Source organism: Aricia agestis, chromosome 5 (genome assembly GCF_905147365.1).
Source record: "Aricia agestis chromosome 5, ilAriAges1.1, whole genome shotgun sequence".
NCBI classification, from domain to species: Eukaryota; Metazoa; Arthropoda; class Insecta; order Lepidoptera; family Lycaenidae; genus Aricia; species Aricia agestis.
Window position 1 is genome coordinate 7,129,410 of NC_056410.1, and position 15,285 is coordinate 7,144,694.

The 15,285-nt window shown below is 36.8% G+C and overlaps 1 protein-coding gene across 2 annotated transcripts in view; it reads right to left on the bottom strand.

Moving 5' to 3' along the window:
* Positions 1 to 2,484: 2,484 nt before the first annotated feature.
* Positions 2,485 to 15,285, bottom strand: part of LOC121726981 (angiotensin-converting enzyme-like) — a 33,409-nt gene continuing 20,608 nt past the window's right edge. Inside the window, exons 2-12 of one of the 2 annotated variants that reach the window (XM_042114648.1) lie at positions 10,526 to 10,747; positions 9,399 to 9,654; positions 8,969 to 9,112; positions 7,505 to 7,696; positions 7,034 to 7,301; positions 6,449 to 6,573; positions 6,066 to 6,193; positions 5,643 to 5,857; positions 4,287 to 4,427; positions 3,146 to 3,321; positions 2,485 to 2,616 (exon numbers count right to left, since the gene is read on the bottom strand). In XM_042114648.1, coding sequence (XP_041970582.1) covers positions 2,546 to 2,616; positions 3,146 to 3,321; positions 4,287 to 4,427; positions 5,643 to 5,857; positions 6,066 to 6,193; positions 6,449 to 6,573; positions 7,034 to 7,301; positions 7,505 to 7,696; positions 8,969 to 9,112; positions 9,399 to 9,654; positions 10,526 to 10,747 — 1,938 coding nt within the window. In that variant the 3' untranslated portion in view covers positions 2,485 to 2,545. Of the gene's footprint in view, positions 2,617 to 3,145; positions 3,322 to 4,286; positions 4,428 to 5,642; positions 5,858 to 6,065; positions 6,194 to 6,448; positions 6,574 to 6,593; positions 6,719 to 7,033; positions 7,302 to 7,504; positions 7,697 to 8,968; positions 9,113 to 9,398; positions 9,655 to 10,525; positions 10,748 to 15,285 lie in introns of both variants that reach the window. The other variant, XM_042114647.1, reaches the window with a different exon arrangement.

Below are 15,285 nucleotides of genomic sequence, written 5' to 3' on the forward strand. Positions count from 1 at the left end.
GTCAAATCGCATACATTTTGTAGCGCTAGCGTTAGCGTTAGCGCTTTGCTACTTGTCTACAGGCCAAGGGCAGATTGCAGCCTACGTATTTTGGTCCTGGTATGTCAAATACAGACGACAGATCAAGACTATTGACATAACCCGACCAATTAATGACGTAGGTCTCTTATCTACCTTTGAATCCATTTCTTCAGTGGTACTTAATAATTAACATATTGCTGTTATAAGTATATTATGTTTATTCAGTAAAATAAACATTTGAAAGAAAATGATGAACGAAATTAAAATAACTCATTCCACACATTCCCAAGAGTCCTTTAAAATTTATTTTATCAAATACCTGCAGAATCTTGCAGATCTTTAACTATTATAGATAATAGTTAGATCTGATATTAAATGGTCCTTTACATACAACACAGATCTGTGTTTTATGTAAAGGACCATTTAATAACACATAACACATCTAATTTATATATTTTGAAGTAGGAAAATTGCTGTCATAGATGAAGTTGCTAATATAATACTTACTGATTGTGTTCACCCTGTGAACTTGCATTTAGATAATGTCTACCTCTATCAGTCGAAATCGTGATTTAGAATTATTAACGGCCGTTCCCAATATTCAATCTATCTCTGGTTTGACATACAACCGATCGCAGCTAACATTCAATTGACATAAAATATATGTCTCTAATGTCTAATGTGAGCTATTCCTATCTCTAGTAGGGCAAAACCAGAGATAGATCAAATATTGGGAACGGCCGTAAACCAAACATAACATTTTAACAACAGACAGTTAAAGAAAGAAAACCAAAAGAATATTTATGTGATGATACATGGGCCTATAATAATAATATCAGTGCAAGTAAGAATAGTTCAATGACCTAATTTAGTATAAGTACAAATGATAGACTCAGGCGAAAAGCCCATAGACGACTCAAATAATTATTTGCAATAAAAAAAAAACTTCTACGAATGTTTCAAGACTAAAATTAGTCAAATCGGTTAAGCCGCTCCGTTCCTGAGTTTTAGCGAGGCTAACAAACTTTGAAAGTGTGTTAAAGTTATTCCACTTTTTTAGGGCCATAACACAGGTGTTTCAACCTTCAGTTAAGCTGATCTTTTTATGCTGAAACTACAACCCTCTTTTAGTTCACGTTGTTAAGTGTAAGTAAACAATAACAAATTCTTTGGAAATACTACAAAATAACATTTTCAAACTCGTTTTCAAGTGATATTGATAACGAAACAATAAATGCAGGTGTTGGACTTGTTAGTTGAATATAAATGGCGTATTTATAACCATAATAAACAAATGCGGTACCAGTTCCTTTACAGGTACGTAGGTCTTTGACCCATAGTGGCCAATACTAATTGATGGTTGATAACAAAGTCAACTTAGGGACCTTGGCTCTTTGTCTAAACCCTTATTCATTACTTTAACTTTTCTAAGCTCTTTCTTAACAGTACTCTTACTAAGTAATAATTTATCTTAAGAAAAAATCTTCGGCAGATGGCGATCCTATGACGTAACATTATTTGGTCGGGTTGTTTCAAGTTTACGTTTAAGTTACTCTAAATATTGTGGGCATCAAAAAGTCTAATTAAATTTAAAATTACGAAGGACCGTCATTTACCTTCGAATAAGTAATTTTATTAAAACTTTTATCAAAACATTATATATTATCTCAGACGAATCGTACATTCAAACAATGACAGGATAGAATATAGGGACTCAGTGATAAAGGTTAATAAATTATCCATTTTTATTGTTAAAAGGAAATAAAATATATTTAATTATTCTATGAGCATCCTCTCTGACCTTTTTAAACTGTTAGATCCTTGTTACTACTTACGGAAATCAAACGTTTGAAATGTATGAATTTACTACTATAACAATAAAAATTGTAAGTTTTTTTTTTTTTTTATGAAATAAGGGGGCAAACGAGCAAACGGGTCACCTGATGGAAAGCAACTTCCGTCGCCCATGGACACTCGCAGCATCAGAAGAGCTGCATGTGCATTGCCGGCCTTTTAAGAGGGAATAGGGTAATAGGGGAGGGTAGGGAAGGGCAGGGAATAGGGTAGGGTAGGAAAGGGAATAGGGTAGGGGATTAAGCCTCCGGTAAACTCACTCACTCGGCGAAACACAGCGCAAGCGCTGTTTCACGCCGGTTTTCTGTGAGAACGTGGTATTTATCCGGTCGAGCCGGCCCATTCGTGCCGAAGCATGGCTCTCCCACGTATAGATACTAGCACTATATAGTATAGATACTACTACGTAAGTATAGAATACTAGCAGTGTTAGGGTTAAAAGTATATTATTCTACCACGTTTGAAAGCCAGTAACGCACTTGTACCTCCTCCAACATCCATCTAACTGTTCATTTTCAACCAGGCTATCAATTTGCTTGTTTTCATAAAATAATAAAACTATAGGAACCAACCAAAGTATCATAAACAAGCAAAAAAAAAACAAAGTTAATATTAAAAGATATTTTATTTTGAATACTGTTCTAAATTATCCTATAGTCAGTAAGTACGGTCACGTCTCCGGCGTCGTGTCCGGTGCCTTCTTTGCCGCTATCGCCGATTGTTGCTCCGGTGTGCAGTATTCTAGAACAGAGAAGAATCTATGTCAATACAAGCGAAAAGAACAGGGACTAAAAACTTCTTCTTTCCCTTAGATTTTTTGTTTAACTTCATAAACTTAAAGAACGTAGACTGAGCTCTTTCTTCTTTCCCTTACATTTTCTATTCAATTGCATATTGGTATCTAAATTTCTTTTTATTTCACTTGAGAATGTTAATTTCATAACTTATATTTAGTGGTGACTTATTCCAAAGTAACCCAAACTTTGTATATTATATTCCTTTTCAGGACTTTATCTATCAATCAAACAAAATCAGTTCAGTGGTTTTAGACTAGCAAGTAGCATTTAACTTAACAAACAAAAACATTTTCCATTTTTAATATATATAACACAATTTGATCCCAAAGACACATTGTACGCTGTACCGTTAAAATTTATAGATAAAACATGGAAAAGTGCTTAGAATAATTATTCTATGATTGAGTCTGAATTTTCCTTCACAACTCGATTTTAATTCCTATTTAAGTACTACAGGATATTTTATATCTTACGTATTTTGCTCGACTCCCATCCGATGTATTCTCCCGTCCTCTGGTTCTCCGCTTGCAGCCACTCGTGTAGCGGCCTGAAGTACTCCAGCAGACCGTCAGCTCTCATCGCCCGCTGCCCGGTCAGCGCCTCCATCGCTTCAGGCCAGGGCTTTGAGGAACCCATTTTCAGCATGTTCCTGAAAAATATGATCAATACTTATTATATTAATGCTTGCTAAAAGTTTCTTTGCTTTAAATGCTTAAAAAGGTTCTCGACACTTAAGAGGATACACCAGGGGCTAGAGAAATGAAAAAAAAGTACGTGTAATATCTATAGCTGTCTCCCTTACCTCAAGCCTATACCGCAGAACGCGATAGAGACAACTGCAGAAAATCCAGAAAATCAACGATTCGTTGTCCCCTGATTCCTTCTCCAAAACTTAACCGATTTAAGTACTTTTTTCATTTAAGATTAAAAAAAGGCTTGAGCTGTGTTCCTATGTTTTGTTTTTTTTTTGTATAATCTAGCCAAATCTGTTTTCTGGACGTTTGAACACAGCGGAAAATCTGGCCATTTTTTTGGGTTTTTGAACGTTCATATCTTATTTAATAATTAAATTATGAAAAAAAAGAAAACATAGGGACATTGTATTAGTGGCCGTAGATATTCAGGAAAAGAATTATAACTCTACTAGCATTATCCAAAGAGGAAACAGGGGACAACGTTTGTATGGAAAAAAGGGCGGTGTGGACTCCTCTTAACGATAAATGCAGCATTTTATGAGCAATAAAACGAAAAGTTAAATAAATCAGAATTTCATGAAATGAGAATAGATCAAAATACCTGCTGAGCAGAAGCGAGCTATACGTTCGATTTACAAAATGTCTAGTTGTCTACATTTGAATCTGTGATGGAATAGTTTAAAGAAATTGGTATTCTGACAGTAGTCTGACAGTAGCTTCTCAATACTTCTGATCTTCCGACCGTGCGAGGTGCTATGCTCGGTCAGGCTGAAGCCCACGTAATTGATTTCACCTGTCGTATATATATACCGACGCACTTACAAAACTTTGATAGCGCGATGCAGGAATGTGGCGCTATTTGTGGGTTCCGCCACAGTTCGCCTTAATTTAAAGATAACAAAGCAAACACAACACTTACGACAAAGCATTTCCAGCAGCGACGCTCTGGTAGATGTCACAGTCGACAAGCTTCTTGGTGAGGTCCTCGGGTACATACTCCCCGGCCAGCTGGCACAGCGCTCGGTGGAATTGGAACTGGATTATGAATGACACATAGTACCTGGAAAAGCGACAAGAATATTTTATAGCATTCTGTAATGTTAAAGCTCCATTCCACCGCGGCGCACGGAGAGGCTACGCACGTGCGTCAAGCTTCGCTTTGTAAGAAAATACATGTGACTGTTTCCACTGCAACCCACGGACACGCTACGCACGAATTGACTCACGTAGCTTGCTCGAATATGGTGCACACGTAGCTCAACGCTGGCCACGTTACGCATGCTATAGATCAGTTAACTAAAGCTGGCTCGTTCACAGTGCTCACACTTATGCAATTTCACTATACAGTGTGTTTAAAAATATAATATGTTTGCGTACGATAATAATATGCTATCGTACATCGTACGTACGCACAAAATTATCGTATGTGTACGATAACTATCGTACGGTTCCGAACCCTGGCCGCGCGCCGATCACACATTTCCGACTTGTAACATCACGCTGTATTTATAAACAGTAGTATAAGAAAAACAATAACTGTCCCCTTCACGCTCATAAGATAGACCGCGCGCGAGAGAGACGGACAGAGTTTTTATGATGCGTATGTAGTACGACGTCACGCCACGCGCTTATTCACAGCCACTACACGAGCGCAAATTTTAAATGTGTTGATCGTGCCAGCTCTTGTTAACTAAGCTGTATGCACGGGATACACGGAAGCGTGTACATAGGCAGTGGAAACGTTCACCCACGTAGTCAAAGAAATAAATCCGTGCACGTCCACGCGTGCGCCTGGCCGTGCACAGCGTGCGCCGCGGTGGTTTGGCGCCTTTATGGGAAATAATCATGAAAAGTCCAATGGTCTAACTATAGTAATTCCACTAGCGAGTGCCATATTATAATATAACGCGTAAGGACAATGGATATAGTTAATTAAGCTTTTAAACGCGCGGTAAAAGATCACCTTAATGCAATTTTTTTTTTCAAAATTGAAAAGAAGCAATTCAATGGGGCTTGGCGTTGTAATTTGATTTTTTATAAGTCTTTAGATTCAATAAATTTTCAAAAAACAAACGGTCTTACTACAAAAGATTTAAATTCCTGTTGAACAGTTCATTAGAGAAAAATTCAGTACAAAATGGTTAACAGAATATGTTTAATCTTTTGTGGTAAGACCGTATGAGTTTTGTGGCCATTTATCATTGCTTTTAAATGCTTAAGCCATATTCTTCAAAAACATTCTTTCGATATCATAACCTTTTATTTCGAAACATACCTAGCATACTCCACATCGGCTGACACATGGTATTTGGCAGCCGCATCGAAGTCCTCCTCTGTTCTGTTGACTGGGGGCTCCACACCCTGCAGCTCGTCTCGCAGCCTCCAGTAGTGACAGTTGTAGTCCTCTGGTGGTGTTGTACCGCGGAACACGCCGTAGCGGAACAGATCTAGAGTGTACGCGAACGGCAGAAACACTATTTTGTCGATACCCTAAAATGTTAATAAAATGCGTAAGAATCTAAAAAGTATGATTTCGCAATTAATGTGCTAATTCATTTGTATCTAATGCTACGTCTTCACGTTGATTGTGTTGAAACCAATCCAATCCAATAAGAGCCAAATGGAGAAGCCGACAATCGATTCAAAGAAAAAATCATTGTTTTTTATATATTATATAGACTTTTTGGAAATGCGTTACCATTTTGTATAACTGATTGATTTCAGTCTGTTCGTCTTCAGCGTCGCCACTGATGAGTCCAACACGACGGAGGTGTTTAGGAGATGATACGGATAGTGCGATGGTGTCTCCAACAGCCTCGTGGAAACCTGGACAAAATTGTATTTGGAATCTGTATTATTTTAAATCAAGGCATTTTTCGTAATGAGTGAAATTTACAGTGAATTGAACATTTGGGATTCTAATACTTTATTATGATGGAATACAATATTATGCTACAAAACTTCGGCTTAACACAATCGTAATATACTTATAGTTTGTTTGGTGCTTTATCTCTATAAAATGGTTATTCATGCTTTGATTAATTCCGCCAAACCATAAAGATTCATGTATCAAGATTATACCTGGATTAGCCCCGTCACGGAACGTGACAGGCTGATCTCGATATTGCAAATAGTACTGAATATGTCCCATCTCGTGATGGACCACCTTCAACTGCTCCCACTCCACTCTCGTGCACATTTTGATCCTGGAGTAAAAAAAAATCACCTGGATTCGCGCCGTCCCGGAAAATTGTCGGCTGGTGTTTATACTGTAGGAAGTACTGGACGTGCCCCATCTCGTGGTGAGTCGTTTGGAAATACTCGTAATCTACTGTCGTACACTGTTTGATCCTATTATGCCAGACATGTGAACATAAAAATTTGGAATAAGTCACCACCACCAATTTCCTACTTTATAAAATCAGTTTAGAATTTCTCTTGTAATTTACTCATACGAAAGACGAAGCAAAGATCTTAGCTGCAATTAGTGCATAGCATGTTGCATACAAAATCGAAACATGATGCGTAGTTACGACTTAAAACAACATCAATTGCAAATTATAAATAAGACAACTAAAATCCAATTAATGATACATGCAACATAATATCAATTATTTTTAACCAATTAACCAATTAATTTTGACAAACAGCGCTAATGTATTATACCTGAAATCCTCTCCATCATAGAAGTCCCAAGCCGACGCATGGCAGACGATTTCTCTGTCAGCGGGCTTCTCAATAATGGAATTCTGCCAGAATTTCTCAGGCATTGCTGTCAAGTTGAGCGATCGGAAGAACTCGTCCGACATTTGGAACATTTTCAGCGCCGTGAAATTCTTCTGTTGCATCGCCTGCGTCACATCCAGTTCTTTCTTGTCAGGGTAAGGCCTTGTGAAGGATTCGATGTTGCTCCAAGTTTGTGCCCACATGTTGCCTGGAAATTTTTAAATTATGGTGTATTTAAAATAAATTGAATTTAAAAATAATATCATCATGAGTAAAAATTTCCTTAGTTGGAGAATGAAACATTTTTGATTTTTTTGATCATTTTTGATTTGTTTCGTTGCCTTGAGCTCTTGATAAACACAGTAAATAGTTGGGCTGTTTTCAAGGAGGTTCTAAAGTTGTAATGTTTACCTAATAAATGCGCTGGGATAGGTCCCTTCGCAGACACGACGTGGTCACCATACTTGTCCCTTAGTCGTTTCCTGACGTATGCATGTAGTTGCTGGTATAGAGGTTTGACGTCTTCCCATAACTTTGCCAGTTGCTGCTCAAAGTTCGGCACTTCATATTCTGACTGCCACCATTCAGCAACGTCCTTGAAATCTGTAAAGTGCAGGATTCTTCGTTGATTAAAAAAGGAGACTGTTATATTATACTACTCGTGAGTTCTAGTAAAATCCCGTGAAATGGATGGACAAAATTAACAAGAGAACTTGATAAGGACTGCGGCTAAAATGGTCGCTTTGGAGAATCATATAATTAATCATAATATGATTAATTTTTAAACTCCACTTTGCGTGCAATTCATATAGTGATTCACTCAGATTAATGATTGGTCCCGCGAGCGGCACTCGCGCGCGGTGACCAATCATGAATCGAAGCGAATCACTTTTAAACTCCACTTTGCGTGCAATTCATATAGTGATACGCTTACATCAATGATTGGTCTCTCGCGCGGCGACCAACCATTAATCGAAGCGAATCACTATATGAATTGCACGCAAATTGGAGTTCAAAAATGAATCATATTATGATTCAATATATGATTCTCAAAGCGACCATTTTATCCCCGCTGAACATGCATAAAGGAATTGCCAATGATGAACCATCCAAGAAATAATTATTTTTCATAAGGTGTTACCCCAATTATTATTATTATTACCACAATAATGTACATAATCCAAAATCGTATCGTATCTATACTAAAATTTTGAGATGTTCCGGCAACTGGTTTCAAGATCATTATCATGCAAGGATATGTCACGATCACCTTACACCCAGTTTGGATGTAGAGGTCGTGCGAAATAATTGCGGTCGAGGAGAGTCGCTTTAGACAATGAACAATATTATAATCTGTGATAACATTGACCATTATAATTCCAGTTTTGCTTATAATTGTTTTCAACGGAATACCGTTTAATTGTCGTAATTCAACAGTATGTGTTAGATTATGAAGCAAAATAGATGCATTCTGAAATATTTTAAGTTAAAAACTCTGAAGAATTACGTTACGCAATAATATGCCACTATTTAGCAACGAATAACTGTTGAGTTTACAGCTATAGTATTTATCGATACTCGATACCGACTACGTAAATATATATTAGTATGGCGATTTTAGTTCCGCAAGTAACCGCTAGAGGCGCTAAAATTTGCCATACTAAATATTTACATAGTCGGTATCGAGTATCGATAAATACTATAGCTGTAAACTCATGGTAGACCTACAGGACTGATAGTAAAAAAATTTTAGCTGTTATTACATGTCACGTAGGTCTGTTATCTCTACCACGCACATTTTACCATGCTTTAAAGTACCTACAGATTTTGCATTGTTCTTTTATCGCGTATCTTAGGAACGGCTGAATTCCTTACCATTTAATTTAGCAGCTTCATTGTTCAGCTGAACATACTGTGTGAAGTTCTGCCTCGCTCTGGCTCCAGCTGCATTATGCCACTCCACCCAGACATGCTTCAACTCCTCAGGGTCTTGGCTCTTAGAGAAAATTTCTGTGATATCTGCAATTGCAATTGTTTATGTTTTAATGACCTGACCTTCAGAATTTTAGCTAGATGCATTTTATTTAACCTCGTTATTATTGCTGGAATAGCATTTTGATTTCGTGTTGTTTTATGGAGTGCCAATAATAAATTTTATATTTAGAATTTAATACATACAATATGACACATATTACTTGTGTTATTAAGATTTGTCTAAGTTCTAGTGAAAAAGTTTAGTGCCAGTAAGAATTTTTCCATACTAATTTAAAAATAAATTATTATTAGTAAAAACTTTTGGACTTACCAGGTTCCAAAGAAAGATCGCATTTGGTCTCGTTCTTGTAGGCGCATATTTTGGATGTAGCGTAATTAGACTCCATCCCCGATACGGACTGCATCAGCAACTTGTATTTATCATCAGGAAGAGCAGAAACTCCCAGTTGGCAGTACTTCTTGAACATTCTTCTCAGGGATTGGTCTTGGAAATCCTGCCACCTGTACATTTTCGTTTCCTCCCATGCTTGTTTTTCTAGCTTGGATAGTTCCAACTGAACTTGAATCTGATAACAAAGTAATTACTTTTAATAGTGTTAACGCTTGCCGGATACAGCAATTACATCTTGATAATTTCGTTGTCTGGTTTGTGCTGTTGAATTTTTCACTTTATATTTTAAGATAATCCCTCAAAAACGAGATGTTAACAAGAATTGTTAGACGGAACGGACGGGACGGACGGAACTTTTAAAGAAGATAGATTTTTTTGAAGAGTTAGGTTTACTTCAAAAACCTATGCGTAGAAGGTTTTATCCCCATACTATTTTTCTTTATAAAATAAGGGGGCAAACGAGAAAACGGGTCACCTGATGGAAAGCAACTACCGTCACCCATCGACACTCGCAACATTAGTAGAGCCACAAGTGCGTTGCCGTTCTTTTAAGAGGGAATACGCTCTCTTAAGGTTAGCAGCCCCCCTACCATAAGCTCTTATAGCAGTATTACTTTAATATTACTTTTGGATTTCGTATAAGCAAACATGATCTCTATTTATATAAACATAAGTATGGTATTTGTTTGTGCCAAATCTGAAAGTAATATTAAAGTAATACTGCTATAAGAGCTCATGGTAGGAGGGCAGGTCGTATTAATCCGGAAATACTGCTGCTAAATACTTCTGTAAGTCCTCAAATAGATACCAGTATTGTGATCAAAAGTCACAACTACCAGGATCTGATTGCAAATTTGGATGGTAGATTTAAAAAAAAATATCGTTGATCATTGGATACATTTTTATATTTGCATGTAACACACACAGAATCAGCTGCTATAAGGACAAAAAAGAATCAAAATGTTTTATTCCAATTACCCCGGTATTGCTAGAGTCAATTTCTTTTCTCACTTTTTGCCATCAGATCCTGGTAGACCTATACCTACCCTGTTCTCCTCATTTTCCTTGGTGATGTTGGACGTGTACGCCCACTCCGCCAGCGACGCCCTGTTCTTCCTCTGGCCGGCCATCTTGTCCAGGTGGAAGATGTACTCCCTGCCCTCCTGCTCTAGCGCCTCCAGGTCGGGGTCGCGGCCATGCGTGGCGACCACGAACACCGCCACGATCGCAGCCAGCAAGACCGCGCCGCCGCCTATCTTTAACATAGTCTGAAAAGAGACGACGGTTGGTATGCAAGGTATTTTACACAAAATAATCGGCCAAGTGCGAGTCGGACTCGCGCACGAAGGGTTCCGTACCGGTATAGAGCGAAAATAGACAAATTGTTTTGTTGTTATACGAGTATCAGCAACAGATATACATAATCTGTAAAAAAATCAGAAGTCTAGCTATAGCCGTTCTTGAGTTACAGCCTGGAGACAGACATACAGACGGACGGACGAACAGACGGACAGACAACGAAGTCATAGTAATAGGGTCCCGTTTTTACCCTTTGGGTACGGAACCCTAAAAACTAAGTGATAATACTTTAAGGTGTGTATTTTTCCCTTATATATAGATTTCACTGTGAAAGTAGCAGCGCTGAAAGAGCATTTTTTTCCAATTTTATGGGAATCAATTTTTCCATACCAAGGTGAAAAAGTTACTCTTTTAACGCTGCGACTTTCACAGTGAACTCTTTCATAGGGAACCCATACTGCATACCCCAAAGTATCATCACTTAGTTTTGTTTCACCCTGTAGTTTTGTCGGTGTTAGATACTGATTTGAAAATTACTTTCCCCCATCCGTGCTCGTCGCTAATGTAACAAATATTTAGATCTAAAATGGCTTAATAGATATATTAGTGAAGATATTGGGATAGATACTTTGTTTGATTTTATATGAACACAGGCAAGACGAAAGAAAAGGTCACATTTCATTGGTTCAAATTTAGCCTTTTTTACCGCGACTTAAGAGGATACACCAAGGGCGAGAGAAATTGAAAATAGATAATATTTGAAAATGTATTGCTGTCTCACCAATCTCAAGTCTCCCACCGCAGAGCGCGATAGAGACAACACGACAAAAGTTCTAATAAAAGAACAGAAAATATTCGATTCGTTGTCCGCTGATTCCTTCTCCAAAACTTAACTGATTTAAGTACTTTTTTTCATTGAAAATTAAAGCAAGGCTTGAGCTGTGCTCCTATGTTTTTTTTTTTTTTTGTATATTCTAGCCAGTTTTGTTTTCCGGGTGTTTGAACACAGAAGAAAATCTGGCCATTTTTTTGGGTTTTTGGACGTTCTTATCTTTATTAATAATAAAATCATGAAAAAAAAAAAAGAAAACAAAGGGACATGCTAATAGTGGCCATAGATATTCAGGAAAAAAATCATAACTCTACCGGCATTATCCAAGGAGGAAACAGGGGACAACGTTTGTATGGAAAAACGGCGGTGTGGACTCCTCTTAAGAGTATCCCTCGGGAACCATGTACATGGTACATTTTCCCGCAATAGTTCCGGAGAATGTCCTACCCTAAAATCTATTTATTCGTCTGTCTATATAATATTTTTTAAATTTTGTTTACCAAACTTTATAAGTGCCGTAATAAAACGTAACCTTTATCTTTGTAATTAGTATATTTTTAGCTATTGCATTAATTCTTTGATTTTAAACAATACACATAATTTGTACATTTTCGTGTCTTCGAGAGGCCATGGTGTTGTGCTTCAGACCGTAACGATACCGTCATACATATTCAAGAAAAACTTAATTGTATCGTGAAGGAAAATGTACTTTATACCTTTAAGTTAAACTCTATTTTACCTAAAATATATCGTTTTCAAAAGGGTAGAAGCGAGACAAATTAGTGTATTCGTGTCTTAAAACAAAACAATGGTGAATCACTATACTATGAACTCAGAGATTTTGTTATAATCAGCAGGAGTTTAAAATTCAATTTGTTTATGCACCAGAATATGACGTACGTCCTACGGTATCTACTATAATGAATCGACTTCCTACAAGTCGCAAAATTTTGTAATCTTCTTATTTATTTTAATATATAACTAAAGATCGCCCAATGGTCGAAATTCGACCTAATACTTGCAACGACATTAGGACTGCTACCTATATTTTGTAAAAACTATTGACTTCATCATAGTTTTTTTCAATTCTTATCTCTGGGACTCAGCTGATCTCAGACTGGCCGTTTAAGCATTGTCTAATAGTATCTAAAATATTAATAAAAAAAAAACAATAATCCATTTTCAATTTGTCAACTTGTTGTCAACAGACTTCAACCATAAATAAAAGAGTATAATTCCTATGTATAGGCTTGTCACTCAAAAATCTGTAATTTTTCCTAGTAGTAGTGCCTGACACACACTACGTGTGTAACGTTTTATTTGTTAAAAATATATATGATAAAAGCATAATTTTAAAATAATATTAGCTCGATGCACTCCTTCACCATGTAAACTATAAGTGTCCGAAATTTCATGCACCTACGTTTCCCCATTTTTCGTAAAAAGGGTTACAAAGTTTTTCTCTCACGTATTAATATATAGATATATAAAATTCTCATGTCACAATGTTATATAGCGTACTCTCTCTCTATATATATCTGTATTATCTATGGCGTACTCTTCCGAAACGGCTTTACTGATTTTAACCAAATTTTATATGCGTATTCAGTGGGTCTGAGAATCGGCTACTGGGTACTTTTTATATTGATAAGTGCGTTCGTTGAATAAATAATAGTAAATTATTACAACTCGAGACTGACGGTGACCATTGTTTGTGCGACGGGATAGCGATGGACTTATTATACTTATTTAGTCACTTCAATAAAAATAATACGGGCGAAATACTTTATAATTACGGCAAAGAAACGTTTGCCGGGACAGCTAGTTTTGATATTATGAATTTTTAAGACTAGCCATGGCTTGAAGTGTAGTAGCTAATTCTAAAGGAGTGTAGATAAGCTCTACTTTACCAAATACCTAATGATTTGTACCAAAGATGCTTTAAAGTTTTTGACAACTCCCATACAATTACTAGGGTATTTACAGGTTTCTCATTAGTTTTACATTCTTCGTAATAAAACTGGCGCCTGAGTGGATCACATTCTTATTTTAAATTTTGATCAAAAGTTTCTGATTACAAAAATTATCATAAAAATTGCATGCGATTACGAGAACTGGAACGTGCAGTGAAGATACAGCACTTGGAACCGGTTGGCCCGGGAGTGTCGATGTCCTCCGTGTCGTTAGACTCTTTACTTGTATCTTAAGTTACAATATATAATATTGCATGAAGTGCCTTAGTAGTATCTTAGTCTATCTTCTATCTATATATGTAAAACTCAAAGGTGACTGACTGATTGACATAGTGATCTATCAACGCACAGCCCAAACCACTGGACGGATCGGGCTGAAATTTGGCATGCAGGTAGAAGTTATGACGTAGGCATCCGCTAAGAAAGGATTTTGATAAATTCCAACCCCAAGGGGTTCAAATAGGGGATGAAAGTTTGTATATTATAATACTTCTTAACGCGAGCGAAGCCGCGGGCAAAAGCTCGTTAAATAATATATTGCTTATAGTGCTATATAAGACGCGAAATGTATGTTGATATATTTTTTTCCGCGACTCTGCTACTAGCCAGGTGAGCAAGTAACTACTGAGCAAAATAGCTCACCTAATAGGCGAAACAGCAAAACATTGCCTGACTCCTTTTGTTCTCTCCCTCCATTTTGTGTGATTTTATCGGATCAGTTACTTAACTTAATTAACGAATTATAAAAATATGATTCTTCCTTACATCTATTGGCGAATAATAAGACTATTTTGTGAGCAAATAATTGTTTTAACGACCAGCAGATGGCGTTATTAAGTAATACGAAGTCAATGAGTGTTTACTATACCGAGCAAAGCTCGGTCATGCAGGTATTTTAATTAAATGTAGAGAATAACAATTATTGTACTCGGTATTTGAGCGTTGTTACCTATTGTTTAAATTACCTATTGTTTACATTATTTTATGAAAACAACGACTTATTTTGATACTATACACATTTTTAGTGCTTAGTTAGTTTTTAGGATTAATAATTAGCTACTAAAAGCACATAATGATTGGATTATAACATGTTACTAATGATTAGCTTAAATGTTTACCAGATGCCATAGCCATCTGGCTGTTTATCATCGTTACTAACTAGACTCATGGCCGATATTATTTCATGAACAATTGGTATTCGTAGGTAGTTGTCAGAAAATTTTGCATAATACCTAACTACGAACCTAAAGAGCCCTTTTTGAGCCCTTTGACATTTAAACCTTATATATCATAAAAGTCCTAAAAGTAGACACATTTTCCTTCTATCCCATAAATTGTATTACGTTTTTGGACATATCCGTTTAGTAGTTATCGTTTACACCCATCGTCAGTCACATAGGTGACTGACGATGGGTGTAAACCCGTGTGTAGGCCTATGCCTAACACACGGCGTTCTGAGTTTTAATATCGCGTCTCTACATAGCTTGTATAGTTAATAGTAGAGCATTTAATGCTTAACGAAAACACATTTTAAAAGCTCTCTGGCAAAACTATGGATGCTCACGATGGCACAAATGTAAATAGTTTTCACGAGGTGTTTTGAAGTTAAAGTAAGGGCACACAGTAAAGTACAGATTAAGTATTAACGGTTCCTCATTTTTTTTTGTTCTTGTACCTCTAACAAGAGCATATTGCTAGGAAC